This window comes from Canis lupus, chromosome 5 (genome assembly GCF_011100685.1).
Source record: "Canis lupus familiaris isolate Mischka breed German Shepherd chromosome 5, alternate assembly UU_Cfam_GSD_1.0, whole genome shotgun sequence".
Classification (NCBI taxonomy): Eukaryota; Metazoa; Chordata; class Mammalia; order Carnivora; family Canidae; genus Canis; species Canis lupus.
Genome location: NC_049226.1, coordinates 62,473,148 through 62,499,615, shown reverse-complemented (window position 1 = coordinate 62,499,615; position 26,468 = coordinate 62,473,148). Strand labels below are relative to the sequence as shown.

Here is a 26,468-nt window from a genome sequence, read left to right as displayed (position 1 = left end):
GCTTTTTATAGTTAATGAACTCCCCGTATATAGTATATAGGTTTTATTGAATTTTTGGATGTCCTCTTCCCCATCCTCTCATCCTCATACCCCATCCTCTCATCCTTTAAACTATTGGCCAGTACCTTTTTTTTACTGTACTCTCTGGCCCTTTTGGGTATACTTTTCATTCCTTGGAAAAGTTCTCCTACCATCTTGCTTTAGGCCAGTCAGGAGGGGAGAAAGGGGAGAGAGTAATGATGGAGTCTCAGCAAGAATGAAAGATTCAGTAATGGCCATCGGAAAGGAGATACCTTTATCCTTAAATTCTGAAGCATAAATTTTCCCAGGGACCAGCCATTTGTTTCCCCTCGCTAGGTAAGAGTTCTTCAGGTCACTAAAGTTGCATGTAGGGATAATGAAGAGAAGATATAAAACATAGCATCTTTAATTGATGGTCACTGATCTGTTGCTTCCTCCCTTCCCCCAACCACATACTATCTTTTAAAAGTGTAGGTCTCTTCCGAGACTTGCTCTGTAGCATGAAACATCTGATTGTATTTTTTGTTCTTTGCTTTGTGAAAATGAGTCTTCTCTTGCTATGCAGATGGAAAACAAGTTGAGAGTTCAGATCTCATCCAGGAGAGAATGTCTGTGATCTTCTCTCCTTTTCTTTTTCCAAGGAGTTCTTAAAGCATTATTGAAACTTAAGGATTATTGCCATTATATTTAGCAGCAATCATAAACTGAGGCACTTGTAGGGATTTATAAATAATTATAAATAATCTCTCCCCAACTGACAGTGGCCATGTTACTAATAATAGCTATAGTTAAAAAAAAAAAAAATAGCTATAGTTAGTGCGTACTATGGTGCCCAGCACTACTCTTGAGTTTTACTTGCATAATTCATTCACTTTGTTTTGAAGCAGAATAGTTGCAAGTATCATAGAAGATCTTTTCTAACTGAACTATTTAGAAGTGTGTTGTCTCCATGAGGCCGTACCACACATTAATACTTGGTGTGTTCCTTATGAGCAAGGGCATTTTCTTACATGACCACAATACAGTCCTCCAGCTCAAGAAATTAATGTTCAGATAATGCCATCGAATTCACAGACCCCACTCAGATTTTATCAGTTTTCCAATAAAGACTTTTGTAGTAGAAGGAGCCAGTTTGATGGATTTAGTTGTCTTACAACTGTTTGGTCAGTCTGGAATGGTTTCTCAGTCTTTCACTTCATGACCTTGGTACTTTTGAAGATTGTAGGGTATTTTGGAGACTGTCCCTTAGTTTACATTTATGATGTTTCCTTACTAGATTTAGATCATGTTTCTTTGACGGGGATAGTACAGAAGTCATGTGTTCTTTTTTTCTGCATCCTATCATAATTTTAGTTTGTCTCATGGCTGGTAATGTTCACTTTGATTAGTTGAATACGGTGCTATCTGCTAGACTTTGCATTGTAGCATTTCTCTTTTTCCTTTTATAATTAATGACCATTTTATGGAAAGTTGCTTTGAGACTATGTATCGATGGCCTCTTCCTCATGAAACTTTCATTTTATTCATTTATTTACGCTAGGTGGATTAATGGCTTCCTTTTTTATTAAGTTGTTTATATAATCTCTTACTATCATTATTGATTCTTAGGTCAAATTGCCTTAGATTTTGGAGAATGATACTTAGGTGTGGTTATTATTTTGTCACTGCTGGCAGGCCTCTGAGTAAACAGCTCTGGTGTGTCAGGTGGGGGAGGGAGGGGAAGTGAGAGGGAGAGGGAGAGTATACAGACTTTTACATCTATATTTCTGTATCAGTATGTGTGTATCCATGCATTCATACCAAATTCTCCACATCTAATCTAATACCATAGGGTTCCTGCTAGTTTTTTCTTATTTGTAATTCTCATCTTTGAGAGTGAGAAGCCTTATTTCACCATCCTTAATATCTTTACTTCTGATTTCCTATCATTGACTCAGCTCTCTTCCACACATGGATGGGTTTTGACATCTTGAACTGTATCTTTACTAGATTTAACATTTGGTATTTCTTAAGAAAGTATGACCTTAAAGAATCAAATTTTAACATCTTCTTTTCAGGGTCCATGGGAGAACAACTCCTTGCAAGAAGTGAATGCTTGCTCTATGCTTGATTGTTTAATTACTGTAAGAGCTCAGTGAGGTTGACGTTACCTTTATTTTACAAATGAGAAAATTGGCATTATATTAAATAACTACCTAAGGCATACAGTTACTAAACAGGAAACCCGTAGCCTACTGGACTCAAAGCCTGTGCTCTTAATATTGATGATTTTATCATAGATTAACTGATATATAACCTCACTTTCTTCTGGTTGTATTGGAAAATAACTTGAAGCTTTTCTAATAAAGAGAAAAATATGTGCTCACTAGAGAATAACTTGACAAATACAAAAGTTAAAGAAGCAAACTGAAAAAATACATAATTGTATCAGCCATGTTTGTATTTTTCCCCTTCGGTTTACATCTATGTGCATGTGTATGTGTTAAAATTATAATTAAAATATTGTTTACACATAATATATATATAATCATGCATTCCTTTACTCATTTTCTTTTATTATGAACATACTACCATGTCATTAAATGTTTTACACAAACATTTGTAATGAGCACCGTATCTACCTTCACGTGAATGCCTCATAATTTCTCTCTTCCCATTTTGTTGAACTTTATGGTTTTCTAATATTTAGTTATTCTAAATAAAATTGTGACCATCTTTTTTCAACATAAATCTTTATACTTCAGCTGAAAAGTAACAATCTAGATCTTTATTTCAGTTAATTTGGATTTTAGACATTTCAAAATCTACTTCTGTTTGTTGTCTTCTCTATTCATCACAGCTCTTGGTGTTTGTATAGCTTTTGAGGACAAGAAGCTGGAGCTAGGTATACAGGTTTTTTTGTTTGGATTTTCTCTGCCATCACGGTTGAACTCTCCACGATGTTTATGTCAGATGGCATATTTGGAAACACTTGAGAGTTCGTGTGTATTTGGAAACACAGCCCTGCTGAGGATATAAGAACTCTAATAAGATAGGACAAAAATTAGATTTGATAATTTCAAAAATCTTTTGTCAGTAAACATCTACCAATTCTGAGTAAAATAGAACTTTTATTTTTTAAATTTTTAAAAAGATTTTATTTCTTTAAGAGAGAGAGCACTAGTGGTGGAGAGGCAGAGGGAAAGGGAGAAGCAGACTCCCTGCTGAGCAGAGAGCCTGATGTGGGGCTCTAATCCCAGGACCCTGAGATTGTGACCTGAGCTGAAGGCAGATGCTTCACTGACTGAGCCATCCAGGTGCCCCTAGACAGAACTTTTAAATGCAGAGCTGAGCCTGTTAGGAATTAAGAGAAACTGTCGAGTAAAGCAGTAAGCTGATTTCTTCATCAGCCCATGATGAGAGGAGGTTGGGTTAGTTACTGTCTCTTTAACCAAAGGTCTTGTCTTTAACACCCACCAGGTATAGGAGATGGGGTCTTGATCTCAGGGGGTAAGGGAGTTGGAACTGAGAGCCCTCCACCAAGCTGGGCCATCAAAGTTCTGTTCTTCAGTGAAAGGGTGAGCTAGGTTGTATATCCAGAACTAGAGGGAAATGATAGAGAAACTTGTTTGGGACTGGGACTCGAAGCACAGAAAAGAAGAGGAATAGAGGGAGAATTTCCCTTATAGTTCATAACTTTGAGCCTTGCCCCCAGTTGGGACATGGATTTACATTCTTGAAAAATATGAGAACTCCAGGATGAGAAGATAATGTAAAAAGTAATCTTGGGCCATGAGCCTCCAAGAGGCTCAGTGAGAGAGCTTCATTGGGAGAAGCATATGTAAAATTTTTTTAGAGGGACATGCTCTCATTCAAGAACTTGTAGGATACCTACAAATAATATATCTTTGAATGCCAAATGCACTGTTAAAAGTTACACGTGTTGGAAGAAACCGTGTGACATCAACTTGAGTCAGATAAAACAAATGGTAAGATATGTACCTGAGAACTTCAACACTAGAACTATCAGAGAAAGACTATATAACAGACTAAAACAAAATAGAATCTTTATTTCCCTCTCATGTAAGCTGAGTTTGAGAAAAAGCAATCCTAGATGGCTGTGGGGCTCCACAACCATCAGAGACCTATCTTTAACTTCAGCTTTTATCTTATACTCAAGGTGTCGATCAAATGGTAGCCATGACATCCAGATCTCAGGCTGGAAGAAGGAAGAAGTGGGTAAAAAATGCATGCCTTCTTCAAGGGCATTTTCATAATTTGTATAGGACATTTCCTTTTCTTCTCATTAGACCAAAGATTTAAAAAAAATAGAATGGGGCTTTTTTATGAAGCTGGTAAAATCTTTATACCAAAACCAGATTAAAAAGTGAAATTTAGGGGCAGCCCTGGTGGCTCAGCGGTTTAGCACCGCCTTCAGCCCAAGACGTGATCCTGGAAACTCAGGATTGAGTCCCGCATCAGGCTTCCTGCATGGAGCCTGTTTCTCCCTCTGCCTGTGTCTCTGTCTCTCTGTCTCTGTCTCTGTCTCTGTCTCTCTGTGTCTCTCGTGAATAAATAATTAAGTCTAAAAAAAAGTGTAATTTATAGGTCAGTCCTAGGAACATGCATGTAAGATGTTTAAATAAAATATTAGAAAATAGAATCTGGCAAAGCACGAAAAATCTGCTTTATCCAAGTTGGGTTTATAGAACCCAAGACTACTTTAAAAATTTATCTGTTAAGGGATCCCTGGGTGGCGCAGTGGTTTAGTGCCTGCCTTTGGCCCAGGGCGCGATCCTGGAGACCCGGGATCGAGTCCCACGTCGGGCTCCTGGTGCATGGAGCCTGCTTCTCCCTCTCCCTGTGTCTCTGCCTCTCTCTCTCTCTCTGTGTGTGACTATCATAAATAAATTTAAAAAATTAAAAAAAAATTATCTGTTAATATAGCTTACCACTTTAACATGATGAAGAAATATATACTCATCTTGATCTTGAGAAAACACGTGTTGAAAGTTAACAACTAGTCCACGTTGCGGGAGGGGACTCTTACCAAAGTAAGGGTAGAACCAAACTTCCTTGTTGTTACTGATTAATTAAACAAAAATCAGAGTCAGAATGTTGGAAATATCCCTCTAAAATCAGAAACAATAGGAGTCTTATGTCCATTATGACATGAAAATGTGTTAGAACCTTGGCTAATATGGTTTAATAGTTTTTGCCATAGAGACTCTGAGAAAGCATGTGAACACATAGTTAGAACTGATATACCAGCATGTTTGCTGGATATCAGAGCAGTATGTATAACGCTCAGTTCCGTTTCTACACAGGAGGGACAATTAGAGAATAAAATGTAAACATACTGTTTTTAAATGCTTCCCTTCTCTTGATGTGAAGTTAGTACTAATTAAAAGTCAAGGGGCACCAGGGTGGCTCAGTGGTTGAGCATCTGCCTTCTGCTCAGGGCGTGATCCCAGGGTCCTGGGATCAAGTCCCACATCCAGCTCCTCACAGGGAGCCTGCTTCTCCCTCTGCCTATGTCTCAGCCTCTCTTTGTGTTTCTCATGAATGAATAAATAAAATCTTAAAAGTCAGATAGAATTTTTTCCATTAAGTGTTTTTCTCTAGAGTTGCCTGAATGTTTTCGTTGCTGCTTTTGCTTTACAATTTGTTGTTAGTAAATAAAATATTTTAAATATTTTTCTATTTCTGGTAAGTAGAACTCTTAAAACCTAGGAAACTTCCATATTAGGAAGTAAGGAAACTTGCTTTACATCTGATACACGTAAATTTTCTGCTCATGAAAAACTAAGTATTACGGTAGCCAAATTGTTTTTTCAGTCTGTTTTTATGTAGTAAGCCTTTTTAATTTTAGAAAAAATCTGTTAATATAGTATATTTATTTCACCCTCTCAGCTCCCTTTTAATCTATTCAAAATTGTTAATCCTTCACCTGTTGTTTGCCAAGGGATTAATTGTAGGAGAGAGGAAGGTCTGAGATCCGGAGACAATGTAGAAGTAGTTGGGATCACAGGACTTCTGGGAAGACCTAGCAGTAGACCACAAAAGAAACCCCCTAGGCAGCCTGTGTGCATATCCCTGCAAGCAGCCAGGTGGCAAGGAAATGCAGCAGAAATGAGGTCTAGACATAGTCACAGGCAGTAAGCAGACATCTAGTGGTCAAGACAACTGTGGAAGAAACAAGGTCCAGGTGTTGGGGGCTTGGAAGTACTGAGTAGAATTACAGGGTGGTCCTCAGTGTAATGTAGAGCTTGCTTGTGGAAAAGGAGCCCATTTCTAGAATTGGAATTTATGTTAAAGTAGTACATTGACTTAATTACCAAACCACTAGGTTTCAGGGCTCCTCAATTTTCTGTGAGGCAGAGAACTCACCTCATATCCTGAGGTTGGATTGCACTCAGAGCTGGTGTTAAGGTGATTCAGTCTGAGGATTAGAGCACTGTGGAAACAGCCCTGCACGTCACTCCTTGCCAGTCATGTGTCCAGTTTCCAGATTCCACGAGGACCGATAATTGAAGACTAACTAGTAAAACTAGATGTCTTTAATATGTATGTATATATTTAAATTTTTAATATTTTATATATATATAACTCAAGAGTTATGATGTTACTACATTTAACTCCCACATATATATCTTTCACCCAGTTCACCAGCTAACATTTTGCAATTTTTGCTTTACTAATTTATTCTTTTATTTTATGTATTACATATCTTTTAATTTTATTACAGACGTGCTTTATTATTTCTGTTTTTGCTGGATTATTCTCTATTAACTGTCTTTGCTTCACTGTTGTGTTTTCCCTCCCTGAACTATTTTGGAATGAATTACAGCATCAAACATCTTTCTCCCTAAATATTTCAGTGTGTTTTTCTCAAGAACAAAGACATTCTCTTACATAATCATGATATGGTTAGCAAAATCAGAAAAGGTGACATTGATATAATACCATTTAATCTAATACAGTCCATATTTAAATTTTACTAGTTTTTCTAATACCTGACCTTCATAGTACTTTTTGCCCGTGATCATGCATTGGCATTTAGTTGTTTGATCTCTTTAATATCCATTGCTTCTCTTTGTTTTCATAAGATGTTTTCTAGCCTTTGTTTTCTCATGGCATCAACATTTTTGAAGAGTTAGAAGCCAGTTTTGTCGAATATCCTTCAGTTCAGGTTTGTTTGATGTTTCCTCATGATTAGATTTAGGTTTTGTAAGTTCTGCCAGGGAATGAGTATCTAAATGTTATTTTGCCCTTCTCAGTGCTTCAGATGTATTTTGTTGTTGTTGTTTTGGTACAAAAGAAGAGATTTGAGTAGTTCCAGTAAAGATGATTTTGATACTGTCCCTGCCCTAAAGAGCTTATCATCTGTTAAGAGAGGTGAGGCACCCCAGAAAAAGCTGACACGAGGCGAACGAAGTTCTCTGAGCTTTCCTAATAAGGAGGTCTCTCCATAGAGGAGCTGGTTGGGATTGTGGGCAAGTGAGGGACTTCTCCACGCACAAGAGAAGAGAACTGGAGAGTGAGGCGAGTCCTGGGGTGAGACTGGGCTGGAGGTCTGCTGGGTGGGAGGTAGCAGGTGATGTGAGAGGACAGCTATGAGCTGAGGGTCAGGAAAGATGACCAAGAAGGCGCTGAAGGGGGCAGCTGCTTTGAGTACCAAGTGTTTGGAGAAGAGGTCATAGGGTTTTGATGACTTGCCTTTGAGTGTCACTCAAGGTATTTGATGGGACCAAAGTTATAATTTACACTTCTTGCTATTGTAATCATCATTTTTATGCTATGTTTCATGGAACAGCTCCTGTGGTTTTTCAGAATAATGATGAATTTGTTAAATTATTATTTTAGTTGATTTCTCCAAGTGAGCATTTTCCATGTGATTTGGTAGTTTTGAAAAAATGCACTTATGAAAGAAATATTTTGATAGTCGTATTCGTACTCTTTGGCTTCTAGGCAAATTCACTTTTGTATTAGAGAGTCTTTTTCTTCAGACTGTTTCTGGTCTCACACATCTGGGGACATTTTATCTTAGATACCAACGTGGAAAGTGTTCTTCCAACCAGTAGATACTTGCTTCAGGTGCTGGGTCAAAAGCAAAACTTATTTTAGGTGTATTTGGCATTTCTTGTGTTTAAATGACATTTTCAGTATGATGAGAGTTTTTAAATTATAGCCTCAGAATTTAGTTTATTTGATAGCAAAAACAGGAATACTAAGGAAATGGAAGAGATCTTGCATTTATTTTAGGAATCTTGAGGACACGGAGTACTCTGTTAAGTGGGTCTTAATTTCTTCACACTGTTATATTTGCGGGAAACACAGCACTGCTCTTTCCTACTCTGTCTTGTCCTTTATATATTTTTGGGAGTTTCATAGTCTTGTTTTTCTTTTTTAATTGTAACTAAGTAATCACACATAGAATCTTTTAGTTTGCAAATAGAAACCGAAGCTTCTATACACATCCAGAACAGGATATCTTATGTAGCTGCCAGCCCGCTTTGCCTTTTTGTTGGAGGTGGAGGTTGTGGGGAGACCGCATAAAGTGTGTTTTTAAAGATTTTAACAGAAAGTGTCTTGGCTGGTGCTGTGGACAATATACTTCACAGCACTCAATATGACTAGTATGGCATGTGGCCTTGCTGATGTGGCTTTAGAGATCTTTTCTGATTAAATTTTAAATGAATTTAGCTTCATGGGCAGTACTATAAAGAATTGCCTAGAACTTTGAATCGGGAGATCTCAAATGAGATTTTTAGATGCTTGAGTATTTGTGGCAGGGTGTTCTTTGACGTTCTGATTTGAACTTTCCTACCCTTCTTAGTGTTAGAAATACATTCTTCAAGTTAGACATGCCTGACTGGATTATTATCTCTTTTGGAAAATTTTTTTATTATTTAGGCAATTTTAGAGCTTCTTATTTAAGAGAGATTAGCTCCTTGCATAAAACACAGTATTCTTTAAGATTCCCTGCTTGGTATACCGTCTGTACTGCATTTGTAATGTGACAATACCCAGAACTCTACAGTTCTGCCAGGATTGTTTGTGTGGCCTTTTCCCAAATGTTTATAAAGTTTTCAAAATGAAATCTGTGGGGTTGTTCCCCTTAAGTAGCTACTGCTATGTTTATAGATGTGCAGTAGTTTCTGTTCATTAGTCCTATGTATGGTCATTCATATCTGTATCTTTTGATATTATTCCTTCTTGAAGATCTTGCTATTTAAAACAACAATTAAAAAAAAAAAAGACAAACAAAACTTGCTGTTGTCTCGTCTGAGCAGGGCAGTTCTTTGAAGCCTCTAGATGGCTGGTGTGGCTTGCCGAGTTCCCTGGTGTTGGCTGTCTCAGATCCCCTTTCTAAGGCCCCACTTCCCTGCACACTAGCTTGGTATGCAGGGAGAAGCTGCAGTCTGTTGGCTGGGCTTTATTTACGGAAACAGCAGGGTTGAGATTGATTGCGTTGAGAGACAGTGTATGGATGAGGGAGGGTCACAGCACATGCTCAGTCCTGTCAGTGTGAGGGGGAAGTTTCTGCGTTCTGCGTGAAGGCTTAGGTCATAGCACAAGCTCAGTGAAAGCTCTATGAGGTCTCTCAGACTGCATGTGCCTCCATTTTGAGTTGTTAGAGTAGAAAAGGGCAGAGTTTTAACAGTAAGTAGAGGTTCAGGGACACAGCTTAGACTCACCAGAGCCTCTGTTAGTCATGGATGATCCATTCAGCCCCTGCAGGTAGGCTATCTTCCTCTGGCCTCCCCAAAACAGTGATGGTTTTTGCTGCTCTTTCTCACTTGTGAAGATGTTTATGAATCATTTCATCATTCATAGTGCATGTTCCTGAGAGCCTTTAATTCAACCCTGGCTGGCCATGTAGGTGGTGTTGCGAAGCGTGAAATCAGAGCTAAGAATGGGGTCTGCCTGGAGATGCATTAAGCAAATGGAGAACGTTGTGGGTTCTGCTGTCCCTGTCCCTTTCCTGTTTCCCTTACCCTTTTCTCACCGGGTACAGCTTTAACCTGAGTCCTGCATGGATGCCTGGTGCTGAGCTTGTTTGCCTTCAAGCACCTGCAGAAGAAACCTGCCGGCTGCTCTGTTGCTGTGTGGCTGGTAGGGAGTGCCTGGGCCCAAGAGCAGCTCTGTTTGGATGTTTTAGGAAGGGTGGTAGGTGGGCAGCTATTGGTTGCTTTGAAGGTGGGTGGAACTTGTTTTGATTGAGAGCCTGTTTGCCAGAGCAAATTATATTTCTTGAGATCTGTTTCTGAAGTCTGAAAACAAGATAGTATGTACATTTTGACATATGCAGGAAGCAGTTGTGGATCATGGTTGCAACATTATCACCTTAAAATGGAGGTTTTTTAAGAAATAAAAGGTTATGTTACATCATTTTCTGTGGCTTCAAAAGAAAACTCCATTCTTTCCAGAGTTTGTAGACAATGTCTTGACAATTAAGAAAAAATAGTCTGCAGTGACATTTGTGATAGAAGTTAGAGTTCCAGGTATTTTGTTTATTTATTTTGTTTGTTTTAGCAGAAGGTGGCATTTGTGGTATATGTGTATTTGGTTGTGTGACTTGTATGTTCTATAGGAAAGAAGTAAAAAGAGCAGTTGATACTTAAGAAGGTTGGCACTGACCAGGTCAGATTCTGTGCCCTCTGCTTGATGGGCCCAGCACTAGTCTTTTCTGTGAGGGGGAGTTATGCTTTTTATGTGTCCTTTTTTGCAGCCTGGGCTCAGACAGATGGATCTCACCATGGTTAACATAGGGAACTCTTTGTAATATTCCAGGTTAGGACAAATTGAATTTTTAACCAAGTAAACGGTAAGTGAAGTTGGTGAATTATATTAGTTGTTTCTCTTTGTTTCCTCTCCCCTTTTTTCTTCTGATGAAAGGCGAAAAAAATTTTGAAGTCACATTTAAGTTTTATGCATTTGTGAGGTTGAAAGGAGGAAGTACACGATGTGGAAGAATGCAGCTGAAAAAATTCTCATAGGATAGTGAGGAAGTTCATGAGACATTGATGATACAGGGAGAGATTCTGAGTGTAAGCTCTTCATAGTGTAATATGAATATGGAGCTGTGTGTGCTCACCTCTTGTTGGAGGAGGACCCTGATTTTGGCGGAAAGTTGTAAGGAAGGCTAATGGTGAATTCTAGCCACTGACAATATTACTGAAGTATCATCTGGCTTCCAGAAGGTTTAGTCTCAGGATTATGATTAAGGAGATGAATTATATGGGGATAATTTTAGGACTAATTCATTTATTGCCATTTTTAATCTTGTTTTCCATTGATCTGAGGTCTGTCTGACCAATTAGGATTGCATTTATTTGAACATTACATTTGGGAGTTTTGGGCAGTTTTTCCCTTTACCGTGTAGTGTTGCTTCTGGAACTTGTTTTAATTCACTCCATGTAGAATGTTCTTCTTTCTGCTTTTCTCCTGTAAGTCTAAAATTATCCTCTCTCCAGACAAGAGGATCTGGGCCCAGGGGCACTTAACACCTCAGACTTGTTTCAGAAAATCCTTATTTGAGTCCGGACATTACTCGTCCGGAAAACAGTTATGGAACTCCCTTTCTTTTCTCAGGCCTTTACTTCTTCAACTTTTGTATATTTAGCAAACAAAGTGTGACTGGGAAGCTGTACTGGTGAAACAGCTCTGGGCAGGTTCCTCCCACTGGTCTGGCTGGCCAGCCTGGCCTAATAGAGATGTGCATTTGTGAGCCTGAGTGCAGCCACCTGTTTAGACGGTGAGGACTTACAGTTACCACTGCTGGCTGTTTAGGGTCGAATTTCAGTGTTGGAATCAGGTAAAGTAAGTCACAAGAGTAGTTCCTTGTGTAGTTTGCATTTGTTCTATATTTTCCTATCTTAGGTAAATATTTTTGGGATGTTACTTGTTGGCCCACCATCTCCTGCTTTGGGTCTTCTATACTTGTCTCATGGTAGTTTAGTGAAGAAACAGCACATGGGAGGTTATTCTCTTGGTTGGTAAAGTTGTCCAGGGTCTGTGTAGCTTGGGCATTGGAAAGATGCTTGCTAGCTTCATTTTGGCTTATGGCTCCCCTCCTGCTGTACCTTAGAGTATCAAGAAATGTTAGTGAAAATGGACAGCTTATGTTTCCAGGAGAACATAAAAGTTCACCAAAATATTATCCTGTTATTAGCTTTTCTTGTCATTATGTTAGAATCTTGAATCTGAATCCAAAGTTGAGGCTTACATTTAAAGTGTTCCTTTTATGTAAAACATAAATTTTGTAGAGCCTGTGAATCTGCTAATAACATAGCTCCATTTTTTACCACTTCCTAGGTTCTTGTCTGGTGTGTTAGCTATGAATTGAAAGACTCTGGTACACCTAAGACCTGCTGTTTGCCATGTCTGTGATTGTCCAGTTCATTGTTTCTGATCCTTTCTCTTTCTGAATTCATTTTTCATTTTCCACTTTACTTTTTGGTCATTACTGAACTGAGCTGTCTTTCCACCAGAGAGGCATTTATTCTAAAGCTATAAAACAAATGTCATCTAGAATGAGAGAGAAAATAGAAAAAAACAGGCTAAAGGAAGATTTGAAATAATGAAATTCATGAATTTGTGTGCATTCATGAGTCTCCTCCCAAAGTGGTGATCATCTGTATTGAGCAGTTTGTGATAGGGGAGGATACAGGTTCCTGAACGTATCTTTAAAGCAGATTTGAAAGAAAACTAGTCTATTCTTATATTGTTCATTCTATGATATTTTGGATCTAAATTACAACAGCTCATTTTAATTCATTGGAACAATTAGACATTATTTCTATCAAAGTTCTTTGAATTATACATTTATTGTCACTATTTGATTGTCTTCTGGTGTATGGGCTGCATCTGTACTTGTAGCCATAGTCTATTTTAGAGTGCCTACCAAATGGGCATTCAGCATAAATATGTTGAATAAATGGGTGGCATTTATTGTAAGAGAAGAGACTAGATTTGGAGCTAGATGGTATGGTTCAAATGCCACCTAATTAGTGACATTGGATGAATTTCTTCACTCCTCTGAATCTCAGTTTTCTCATGGGTCGTATCTATATATGACCATATCTCCGATAAAATAAATATAATTTTTGACATTGTTATAAAATGGGGGCAAAAACAGTTTGAAACTGCTTGACACTTAGCTTCTCAGTGTATTATTGTTAATAATTCAAAAACCAAGTCTACAGTCTCAGTAGGTATGGTTATCTTAACAGATTCTATAGTTTTTGGTCAATCTATTAAAGACAGTGTCGGGAGTTGTGTTAGGAATTATGGTAATTTAATTAGTGGCCAGTATGTTTAACCACCATTTACTGATTTCCTTTCTTCTCTTGCCCTTTGAGTGTTTTATGTTTTTCTTTATACTTGCTGAAAAAAAATTTTTAGGAAGCTTTACTTCCAAAAATAAAAAAAAATTTAAAAAGAAGCTTTACTTCCATATCATGTAAAACATTTGCTATGTTCAGCATTAAGCATTCTTTCCTTCTTTCTGTGATGTGTGTGTGTGTGTGTGTGTGTGTGTGTGTGTGTGTGTGAATGCTATGAAGGCTGCATCCTTCCTCTCTGCCCCCTCCTCCCCCATACTCAAACCACCACAGTGAAGAAGCATAAGGCGATGGTCATATTTCTCATAGTGTTTCCTCAAGACTCCCCACTGGGAACAAAGAGACATTCACAGATGCATTGAAGACATACTTAAATTACAGTTCAATGTCCCTCTTTTTTCTGGGGGTGCTATGTTTCTTTTTTATAAAGTTTGATTTCAGTGTACAGAAAGCCAACAACACTTTTGGTTAGGAGATAGGCTTAATCTTCAAATATTGCTGCTTTTATAAATTATTTCAACCACAGTGGGATTAAAATAATAAGTCTGTTTTTTGAAGCATCATTTTTGTGTGTATATCTTTATGTTGGCCTGTGATAACCACTTTGAAATGGGATCCTTTCTCATGTGTTAAAATTTTTTTTTTTTTTTTTTTTTTTTTACCATTTTTTCCCCTGATGTTACATACTTTGTATACAGGCCACGTTTACTGCATCTTATTGTCAGCATGGAAATTCATCTTATTCCTCAGCCAATGCCTAAATTCTTAGTTCTGGACTCTGACTTATATTGGGGGTGGGGCGGGAACTCTGTGGAAGTAGAGCTACTTCTTGTGGCCTGGACTCCTCCGTAGTCAACTCCCAGTGACCCCTTGAAAGAGCACCTTTATCTCCTCAGGCCTTGGTTCCTTCTGTTAAGCTTAGAAGATTAGATCACATGGCTTCTAAGAAACTTTCCATCAGAAAAAATGTAGAATATTATGATTTTGATGAGTTTCTGTCTTGACCTTAGCATTTGTGAATGAACTTGGAACATTAACTCTTTGAGCTGTTGATGGGTTCTCTCTCTTTCTTAATAAATCAATATCAAATAAATAAATAAATAAATAAATAAATAAATAAATAAATATTCATTCAAAGCACTTCTTCCTGAGCAGGAGGACTAGCCTTCTATCACCACAGGTGACTTGGTTTAATTTTGCACCAAAGTGCTTAGTTGCTATCTATAGCTACACTAGTAGTTGAATTAACATAGTATAGTCATTTATTCATTTGGAGTATATTTAGTGAGTGCCAGTGGGCCCTGGGATATAATGGAGAGGTAAAAACAGAGTTGGTCCCTTACCTGCATGGTGCTTTCAGTCTAAAGGCAAGGCCTTGAAGAAATAATTGCACAAGATAAATACAAAATCATGCAAAATAAGTAAAAAATCATGCCTGTAATAGGGTTGAGAAGAGGTAGGTGGTGCTTTGAGAACTTCTGGTAAAGGAATTAGCTCCTGTTGTCGTCTGTTGCCAATGCTTAGAGCTAATAATAGCAGTGAGCACTGTGCAGCAGGACAGTGCTGCTTCTCTCTGTAGATCATCTTTTATTTTTATAGCAACTTTGCTAACTAGTCATTATGAACTTCATTTCATAGATGAGGAAACAGGCTCAGAGAGTGAATTGTGTCCTCAAGGTCACATTTAAGCTAATAAAATTTTGGTACTGAAACTTTAGCCAGGGTTCATTTGACTCTGAAGTCTGTGCTCTTTCCTTGCACCTGAGCATCTAGGCTGCGGGGTATGTAACATCTCCTTCCTCCAGTAGCAGGCTGCCAGAATCTTGGGACATCTGATGGGGTATACAAAGCTCAGTGATTTTACTCAAGTTTAGGGAATTTTTTTTCTCCTAGAACTAATGGGAGTATGTTATGGAATAGAATACAACATTTACCTGGGTTTTTAAGATACTGTGTCAGATTTTAAAGACATTTCAGACTTGTTAAAGACTCCTTTGGAGGGGGGCACCTGGTTGGCTCAATTAGTTGAGTGTCTGACTCTTGATTTCAGCCAGGTCATGACCCTTGGGATTGTGACATCAAGCCTCACGTCAGTCTGCTTGGGATTCTCTCTCTTTCTCTCTCTGTCCCTAAAATAAGTAAATCTCGAAAAAAAAAATCAAGACTATTTTGGAAATAATGTGTTTATGCTGGAGAAATTTGAGAAACCCAGCATGCTATTCTAGATTTCCTTACTATCATCCTTGTTTTCACTCCTGCCCACAACCATTCTTAAAAAAGTGATTCTGATAAATTGCCTTTCAATTTTCCTAAAATTTGGTATATTTGTTCTGGACCTACAGTCCATTTCTGTGATCATTTTCTGACTGAGTGTAGAATTTCTAGAGTCTTTGTGTTGATTTCATGTCAGTCTTCCTGCTTAACTGAACACTGTGTGGAAAAAGTAAGAATTATATCTTCTCTGAGCCTTGTGATATGAAGGATTGGGTAAAGGAAGATTGCATAGTGATTTCGTTGATGGGTGACACCAGCCACAGAGAAGGGGTCCAACTAGAGAGTTCTGCAGGCCAGCCTTTTGGGAATGGGAATGCTGTGATGCTCCGGGCTTATATTTGGGACCAGGTCTGGGTTTATAATGGGAACTAATGCCAGCTCTCTGTATTCTACAGCTCATGTCTTCTCCCCTGGACCCCATGCTCTTGTTCCTTTTTAGACCCAAATCCTTGTCATAAGCAATTACTACACTCCTGTAGAGCTATTTGAGTGTCTTGAGTGTATGTTCCTTCACAGATACTTGCCTCTCCCAGCCTGCATCTGGCCAGCCGCTATCTCATCTCCTTTGCGTGGATGCTTCTCCCTTTTTGATATTCAGTTACAGGCTTCCTGCCCTTTCTGTCCATTCCCTGTTTACTTCTTAGACTAAAACGTTTCCATGGTAACAGGTTACTTTTCAAAGGGAACATCTTGTCATTTTATTTAATCCACTGCAGCTGAAGAGGACTGAAATATTAAGTTGTAGTTGCCATGGATACTGCTTTGTTACACGAATTTCTTTTGTATCGGATTTCATATACAATGAATTTCTCTCTTTCTGTCTCTCTGTCTCTCTCTCTCTCTCTCTCCTCCTCCTCCTCCTCCTCCTCCTCCTCCTCCTCCTCTCTCTCCCTTTCTCTCCCTCTCCCCCTCCCTTCCTCCTCCCTCCCATTCTTTCTCTGCTCAAGGAATAAACACGATGACTTGCCATTATTTTTGTAATTTGGCTTCTGGGACTATATTTTCATAGTCCAAAGCAAAGATTTGTAGAATAATGGAGACTGAACTGAACCTCAGCTGTTTTGAAAAATATATATTATTTACATTAACCTTAGAGAGAAATTTGTCCTTGCTAGTGAGGATGATTTTTCTTTTCTTTCTTTTCTTTTTTCTTTCTGTAATATGATTCATAGGGGTGTCTCAAAAAGGATGGCCTCAGACCAGAATACTTAGTAAATACAAGGAAAAAAAGAATTTATGTGACTTAATTCCTTGAATCTCCTTTCTCAACTGTGACATTCTTTTCTCTGTGACTTTTCAGCTATCTATAGTACATCTTAGGGGAATCTGTTGGCCATTTGATAAGCTTTTCTCACATCTAGCTTGCTTCTCTCTAGTCTGTAAGACATAATTCAGCCAAGCACTTCTTTTGACTTTTTAAAAACTTTTAATTTTTTAGATTCATGGAAAGTTGCAAGATACTGCAGACTGCTCCTGTGTACCCTTCACTCACTTCCCCCATTGTGTATGACTCTAGCATAACATCAGAATCCAGACATGAAATTAGTAAAATGTGTCTGTAGTCAATGTAGCTTTATGTAACCACTGCCATTGTCATGTCTGTCCTGTTACCATACAAACCTCTTAATTCTTCACCTCTCCTCCTCACCTTACCCCCCATTCCTAACACCTGGCAACCACTAATCTGTTCTCTGTGTCTATAATTTTATTATTTTGACAATGTTATATAAATTGGCCTTTAACTTTGATGGTTTTCTCATTAATTTTTTTTTTTTAAGACAGAGAGAACACACACTTATGAGGTGCAGGGGGTGGGGGGGAAGAGGGAGAAGTAGAGAGAGAATCTTAAGCAGGCTCCAGGCTCAACACTCAGCACTGAGCCGGACTTGGGGCTTAATCTCACAACCCTGAGATCATGACCTGAGCCAAATGAAATCAAGAGTTGGACACTTAACTGACTGAGCACACAGTCGTCCCTATCGGTTTTCTCTTTTAACATGATTTTCAAACTAAAACTCTTCCTGATGATTCTGTCTTGCTTTGGTGTTTGAAATGAAGATAAAGACATTGTTTCTTATACTGGTTCTATCTGTAATTATGTAATTTTGGTTCAGTAATTTAATCTTTATGACATGTAGGAGCTCTGACTTTTGAGTCAACTAAACTTAAGTTTGAATCTTGGTTTTCCCTTTCCACTTGTTAGCTTTGTAATCTTGGGCAGTTTCATAACTCTTTCTTATCTTCAGTTTCCTTATATGGATAGGTCATAGTAGCACCTTCCGTATAGGGTCATCCTAAGATTAGATAAGAAAATATATAGAATTTGCTTAGCTTAAAATGCCTGGTACATAGTAAATATTCACCATATATATTTCTTCATTAATATTACAATTAGTACTGTCACTATTATCTATAAAGTGCAGATATTGCTTCATAGGGTTGTCACAGGAACAATGAAATAATGCATACCTGGAGCAAAAAGCACTTAATAAGTGATAACTAATATTATTATTTTTCTGGTGTTTGTCATGTCACTCAGATATCCTGAATTTAAGATAACATGGGTGAAAACCCTGAGGCAAGTATAAGGGTGTACATAGATTTGTCCTGCATTATCCTGGGACATGACTTCCATCTTTGGCTTCTTATTTTGTATGTAGTATCCTTTATCTGACCTCACTGGGATTTACACCATCGATGGCCTGGATTTTCTTTCCTTAATTGATGGCCATCCTGTTTTTGCCCAGACGTACTATGTTAATTAAGCAACACTTACATCAAGTAAAAACCTCTTTAGTAACTGTGTTGTTTCACACATAAGATTAGAATAAGATCTATATTTTGGTGACTGTCATTATTAATGTTTTCATTAATATCAAAATATGAATTAAATGAGTTCATACATAGAAATGAGACTGTAGAGCACCCAGAACCGTAGGAAGTACTCACATGCTAACCATCTTTGTTACTAATTGAAGGATAAACCTGTCATCTAATATTTTCCACCTAATTCATGCATGACATTAAAAATATCATGTCTGGGTAGAAGGACCCATTGAAAGGCCAAGAAAGACTAACAGATTTTTAATGTAAAAGAGTTCAGAAAGATCATAGATAAGGTTTTAGATTCACATTGTGTAAAAACCTTTAAGAAATGATCATTTTGTTGAGTTTTGGGGTAGGATCAAAAATAATATTCATAACTGCCAAAAAGACTATTAAAATATTCTTCCCTTTCCCTATTATTATCTTTTTGAGGCTAGGTTTTCTTCCTATATTCTAACTAAAGTAACATATTGCAGGGCACCTGTATTCTAACTAAAGTAACATATTGCAGGGCACCTGGGTAACTCAGTTAAGTGTCCGACTCTTGATTTTTGACTCAGGTCATGATCTCAGGGTCATGGGATTAAGCCGAGTCAGGCCCTGTGTTCAGCAAGGAGTCCGTTTGAGATTCTCTCTCAAACAATTTCCAATTTAGGCCCTTAAGATCCTCAATACACTTATTTGTCTTACTTGCATAATTATTATTAGTTAATAATAATATTATTTCTACTGTTAAGGAAATTAACCTCTTTTATACAGACCTGTAGGATATAGTCATATCCAGTAAGATATTTGGTGTTTGTTTTATTACTGTGGCACATTTTTAGCTAAATATAATAATATTGGCTTATGAAAGTACTAAAAGAAAAAACAAAAAATAAGCCACAGAAGAAATAAAAAAGGAAAAAGATTAAAATAAAAACAAACCAGGAATGTTTATCCTAGAATTATTAAGGACTTAGTGTGTGTGTAGCAGTGATGGGGGAAATGCTTTCATAGGCATTCACTTGTGAACCTTGGCATAGACCTTGTAGAAGAACCTGGAAGTTGAACTGGGTACAAGTTACTGGATGGGCTGTGGCCAAAACTTTCTCAGATGACACATTTTGGCTAGACCTGCTTGTAGGCAGGTGAGCATTTGGAAAGTATTTAGAAATATAGGGGAGAGCTTTTGGCAGCTAGTTTTGCTCTTAGCTATTTATGAAATAGAAAGGGGCGAGTTGGAAGAGAAATGGTAACACTGACTGCATGCTTGTCTTAAAGCACTCATGATTAAAATCACCTCCTGGCCTGTTGATTCTTCTCAGACCTCCTAAAACAGTGTGACATTCCTACATGAACCTACTAGAACAGTCTATCTTCTGGCTTGTTTTTCAACATGCCATTCCCCTACTGAGGAAACAAAGGTGCCTTGTATGTTAAGGACAATATTTATGCAAGCTTTTCTCCCACCGTGTCCCGCCTCCGCAGGTTTTTATTCCCCCTTGGGAAGACCTCTGTTCTGCCTTGCTGATGTGGTCCCCTTCAGAGGTTTCTTTGAATATTAACCACTGCAGGCACTGTTGTCTCCCTGTGAAGTCTGCTTAACTTTGATCACTTCCCTTGGCATTTTTGTATTCTGTTTATCCTGAGATGTTTTATGCTTACCAGTGTAGTGATTGGACCTGTCCTGGTGTTTTGGGGATAGATGCTACTTCCCTGGGTCATTGGAATAGAAGCTCCTTAGGAAGTGGGCCACACACCCTTACTTTCTGTTAGTCTTTTCACTTCCTTTGTTGTGTCTACTCCCCACTTTCCCCAAATAAGACTCTTTGTGAGCGAAATTGTTGGGTCGAAAGAAGAAAGCATTAGACCTGAAGGAAATAATCATTTTCCAGAATTAATTTTAACAACTTTACACATCATGGTGGGATTATCAACTCTGTGGGAGGACAAACACAAGACCGTGCAGCCTCTTTGGGCCTTTGCTACTGTGTTCTGCTCCGCAGCACCTGTCACCACCTGCAGCTCTCATCCCTGGCACTCCTGGAAATGCAAAGGTGATTGTACAACACCACAGACATGTCTCTGGGCATGGAAATGGTGTCCTGAGATCGCCCACAGTTAGTCATGACTCAGAGCTGAGGGTAATTGGGGGTTGGGAATAGAGCTGAGGGTAATTGGGAGTTGGGAAAGTCACTCAGGGCAGTGACTTTCTTTATGCATCAGCGTATACCCAATGAGTACCCTGTGTAGGACCTGGGACAGAACAGACTGTCAATGAGCGTTTTGTGAAGGAGTGAAAAAGGAAGGCAGTCTATACTTTGGGGAATTGTGGGGTAAAATGGGAAGGAGATCAGGAAAGGCTTATACAGTGGCTTCTAAAAGGAACCTGGATAGCTAGGATTTGAAGCAAAGAGAGGGTAAGCTTTGCAGGTGCAGTAGGAATGACATAGAAATGAGACAAAGTCTTCCACCTCCTAGACCTGCTGGGTTCATTCTCACACATCTTTTTCATCTCTGCCTTTTTTGCTTTGTTAAGAAGGCCTTTTCTGGGGCATGCCTGGGTAACTCAATCAATTAAGCATCTGACTCTTGATTTCAGCTCAGGTCATGGTCTTGGGGTCGTGAGATGGAGCCCGTCATTGGGTTCTGAACTTGGCGTGGACTCTGCTTGTGATCCTTCTCATTCTCCCTTTGCCCCTCCCCCTCCCCCTAAAAAAACGTAAAAGGCCTTTTCTGACTATCCTGTATAAAGAACCGTGAAAATATTTCATTGTTCACCATTTCCTTAATTTTTTGGCACTTTTATATCTGACCTACTACTTGTTTCTTTGTTTTATACCCAGATAAGAATTTAAGTTATGGTAAGGCAGGGACATTGTATTTCTGATTGCTTTATCCCCAACACCTTGGACAGTTGTGAGCATATAGTAGGTACTTAATAAATATTTATTGAATCAATGAATGACCTAGTGTGTGTGCACTAGGAACTCTAGTTCTCTTGTGTATATTTTAATAAGGTTTATAGTCAGGCACATGAAATGTTTTGAAAAGAAGAAGCCTCTACTGGGATTGTGCTGTAAGAATGTATATCTCTGAGGTGTGAAGGAACTGTGGTATGGGTACTCATGACAGGAAGCTGCAGGCAGGAGATTTTAGAAGAAAGAGATTTCAGAGATGTGTATGGGGTTTGGAGTAGGGTACATGTATAGGACAACAGTAGAAATAGTGGGAAAAATTCTTCCTCTGTTATCCCTCATTTATTTCAAGTGAATTACATGCCTTGAAAAAAAAATGTGTGAATGTTTATGCCAGAACTATATGGTGCTAACCTAATCTGCTCTTTTCATGACAGGAGGCTGAACAGCACCCAGGGGGAAATTCGTGTTGGTCCCAGCCATCAGGTAAAGCAAATTTTAGTCGCTTCTCTAATAGGGTTTGATTTCTTATTATTCTGCTAGCCCTTTAGTCTGTGGAGCAGCAACTGAGAATTGTTGTTATGCTTTAGGGAATTTAATATGAATTCACATTTTTTTTCCTGATCACTGCATACTTTTTAAAAATTGTGGTAAGATACACATAATGTAAAATTTACCATTCTAACATTTTTTTCTAAACATTTTTATTATTATTATTATTTTTTTTTTTTTAAAGGTTTTATTTATTTATTCATGGAGACAGAGAGAGATAGGCAGACACACAGGCAGAGGGAGAAGCAGGCATCATACAGAGAGCCTGACGTGGGACTCGATCCAGGGTCTCCAGGATCATGCCCTGGGCTGCAGGCGGCGCTAAACCACTGTGCCACCGGGGCTGCCCTCTAAACATTTTTAAAGTGTACAATGGCTCTAAGTACATTTGTATTGTTGTGCAACCACAACATCACCCCACCCACCCCCAGAACTTTTTTACCTTCCCAGACTGAAGCTCTGTCCCCAGTAAACTCTAACTCCTCAAGCCCATGGCCACCCCTGAGACGTTGTCTCCGTGAATCTGACTCATCTAGGTTTTTCCTATCAGTGGATTTGCACAGTATTTGTACTACTGTCTGACCTGTTTTACTTACATGAAACCTTCAGGGTGCAGCCATGTTGTATCACATACCAGAATTTAATTTTTTTTTAAAGATTTTAAAAATTTATTCATGAGAGACACAGAGATAGAGAGGCAGAGACATAGGCAGAGGGAGAAGCAGGCTCCCCATGGGGAGCCTGCAGTAGGACTTAATCCCAGGACCTTGGGATCACAACCTAAGCCAAAGGCAGACGCTCAACCACTGAGCCACCCAGGTGCCCCACATACCAGAATTTAATTTCTTTTAAAGGCTACCACATTTTGTTTACACATTCATTCATTCGTGGACGTTTGGTCCTATATATTTGCATTGTAACTTTTTAAAAACTTAAGAAGAGCTTCAGGATCCTTTGGCTCTTTGTCAGACAGCAGCTTGTTATGTCATGACCTGTGTCCTTTCATTCGATTCAGTTTACTAGGACCCCTAATGTCATGTTTGGCGTGCCACCCACCACCCCCACCCCCATATCTATATCAGGACACTTTGACAGGCAGGACCAGAAAACTCTGGCTGCCCATAGTTGTTGATGGTCTCATGTGGTATCACGTCCTGGTCAGACAGGACCAGCCAGGGCTGTGTTCAGCTTCTGTAGAATTCTCTTGCTGCCCAGCTATCTCCCAGGGCTGCCTTCTTTCTTAGGCAGTAGCTGAGTTCTACTGATTCTAAGATGTGCTACTTTCCTTCACATTTTATTAGCTCTGATATCAGACTTCATTGTACATTCTAGAGTGTGAGCATAATTTAATTGGCAGCATTTTTCCTTTCTAAATGCACTAAAATAATAGTGGATCTTCCAGTGAATGAGATATAGCAGATGTTGAGAAGAAGAAAGGATCACCCTTCTTTTCCCCCTTAAGAGCAAGGAGCATTCTCCTTTATCTCATTGCCACAGATTGAATCATTGTCCATTTTTAAGCTGTAAGAAAAGTGAGTTTAGCATGATTGGCATGGGCTGTCATTTCAGTTGGAATGGAGGCTAAGAGTGAGCCATGTGGCCATCACATAGTACGGATGCAAGAGACAGGCAACTCTTTGTAAGGATATAGAAGTTTTAGTAGTCTTTAGTTGTTCATTTTTCTGTCTGGATTTTGAGCATTTCTTGTTCGCCATTTATATTTTTAACAACCCATTTGAACTCTGTAATGAGAAGGAAATTAAGAAGTGAAGGAATATTAAAATCAAAACACAGAAACCATCAGGGGCATCTATTTTCTAGAAGGCACATTTCATCACAGAACTAGGATTATAACTGAGACAGGCAAAAAGAAGTTGCAAGAGGACACTCCCCTTAACGCCTGCCTTGCTCAAGTATACCCTTGCCTTCATGTGGCCTGGTAGGTGGATCTGACTACCACCGACTATTTTCTGTGCCTGCAAGCTTAGGAGTTACAGCTTAACCAGGGAATCCAGTACTCATCTGGCACTGCTCTGCCCTCGTGCACTGTAGTTTTCCACCCATTTCTTTCTTCTGTTTTGTGTCTCTAGTATCCTGAGATCTTAGTACTAAAGTTTTACTTTACTTTTTTTTTTTTTTGCCTTGCTATAATAAAAAAAAGGGGGTTCTTAGGTAAAAGATACCTAAAATCTTGGAAAGGAACAGATTTACTATGCTTAGATTATTGTATACTTTCACTTATTTTATATCAGGTTTTAAATATATTTATTAGGCTTTATTTTAAAAAAGAAATGTTTTGGAGCACTAAACATAACAGGACTTTAAATGCATTGGCAATATTTTCCTTATTAAAATTTTAACTATTTTTTTTTAAGATTTTATTTTATTTATTCATGAGAGACACACAGAGAGAGAGGCAGAGACACAGGCAGAGGGAGAAGCAGGCTCCATGCAGGGAGGCCAAATTGGGACTCGATCCCAGGATCAGACCCTGGGCTGAAGGTGGCACTAAACCACTGAGCCACCCAGGCTGCCCAAATTTTAACTTTTTAAAATTAGGTATAACATTAACATATGTAAAAGTCAAGAAATAGTAAAGTAAATCCCCTTATCTGTATTATTCCACTTTCACACATACCAAGTATGGTCAAACTTCTATATTTTCCTTCACACCTCTCCAACCATTATTTTGAAATGAATCACAAATCTACCATTTTACTTGTAAATATCCCAAAGATAAGAGCTCTTTCAAAAAACAAAATCACAATATGTAACACCTAATAAAAATTAGCATTTTCTTGAGTACCCCCTCGGTCCAGATTTCCCCATACATCTCTCTTTTTTTTTTTTAATAGTTCAAATTGGAATCTAAATAAGAGCCATACATTGCATTTGGTTGATAAGTCTCTTAAATCTCTCTTAATTTGTATATTGTTCTTAATTTTCCCCTTCTCTCAGTGTATGTATTGAAGAAGGTGAGTGTTTTGTCCAGTAAGGTGTCCCATTGTCTGAATTTGGCTGATTGCATCTTTATTTGATATTAGACTTGTTCCCTAGTCCTTGGCGTATCTTGAAAATTAGTAGTTAAATCTAGAAGTTTAATATCCTCCTAGGTTAGTCCTTTGCCCCTGGCCTATGTATGCTGTGTATATATGTCTTTGTATAAATGGATGTATGTATATATGTCCTTGTAGTGCTGATTTGCAGCCATGGCTTACTGGATCCACCCTTTAAAACGGTGATACTCTAATTCTGTCATTCCTTCATTTATTAGGTGAGTAAATGAAGCTTTCCCTTTACACCAGCTATCTGATTACCAGAATCACATAGGAAAGGCAAGATGATAAATGCCCAATTCCTTCCTTCTGTTCACCAGTTTTCAAAATTACTAGCTTGGTTTCCCAACATCTCCTAGCAGTTACCAGTGGACTTTAAACTATTTGTTATCTGCTAACCAGTTGTCCTTATTCTTACTGATGATTAAATTATCCATCTTGGGCTAGTAGGATGCCTCTTTCCTTCTGTCTTCTGTGCCCTTTTGACTGGTTGGACCCCAGGGGTTTTAGATGGGTTCTCTTAACTGGTATCACATGATTTTAATGTCTCATCTTATATATTCCCTGCCCTCGATCTAGAATTAAACTTTTCTCATAGGAGCCCTTATTTTATTGGGAAGTGACATTTTTTGACTGGGTGCTGGGGTGTTCATTGTTACCGGGTTGGTTACTATTCCTAGGCCTTTTCAGAGAACAGATCAAGAAATATGCCTCCCCCTTTTTTTGAAGATAAAATATATTTTAGATTCTTTCTAATACTTCTAATTCCAATTCATATTTGTATCTGGGTTTTATGTTTAATCCTATCTTTATTTCCTTTATATCTGTATGTTTTCCCCATGTCTCAAATCCCATTTTCAAAGATTCCAATATAATTATTCAAAGTTAGTCACATAGCTCCAAAGTCAAACATATAAAGGAAGAAGGGTGCTCAGAAAGTCTGCTACCTCTGTTCCCTCCACATGTTTCTTCTCTTAATGATGGATAATTGTTGTTTTTGTTTTTTAAACTTAAGGTTTTGATTTATTTCTTTTTATTCCCAACCCTCTGTTCTTAGATAAGTGGTAGCATGATATATACACTTTTATCAGCTTTCTTTTATCTTTTAGCAACGTATCCTGCAGTTCCCTCCATAGCATTTATGTAGCGTGCCTCCTTGTTTCCTTCTGCCACTTCTCAGAACTCCATTGCAGGAATGGAACAGTTTATTCTTCCAGTTCCTATTGTTGGACATTTAGGTTGCTTCCAATCATGTGCTATTATAAGTAATGCTGCAGTGAATCTTGCATATACAGATTTTTATATTCCTGCCAACATATCTTTGGAATATATTCCCAGAAAGGGAAAGGCTGCCATAAAGGGCGCGTGCACATGGAAAGGGTAGGACATAACCAAATGCCCCTCTGTAGAGATCGTACTATTTTTGCATTTGTGCTAGCAGCTCATGCAAGTACTAATACCACAGCCCTTGTATATGGTCGCACCTTGGGATTTATATCATTTTTATAGAT

General features: G+C 38.4%; 1 protein-coding gene across 7 annotated transcripts in view; it reads left to right on the top strand.

The window, feature by feature from the left end:
• RERE (arginine-glutamic acid dipeptide repeats) overlaps positions 1–26,468 on the top strand; it is a 409,781-nt gene that overhangs the window by 262,826 nt on the left and 120,487 nt on the right. For 6 of the 7 annotated variants that reach the window (XM_038537878.1, XM_038537881.1, XM_038537876.1 and 3 more), the window contains one exon: positions 21,787–21,835. In XM_038537878.1, the coding sequence (XP_038393806.1) occupies positions 21,787–21,835 (49 nt within the window). Of the gene's footprint in view, positions 1–9,472; positions 9,745–21,786; positions 21,836–26,468 lie in introns of those variants that run through there. The other variant, XM_038537882.1, reaches the window with a different exon arrangement.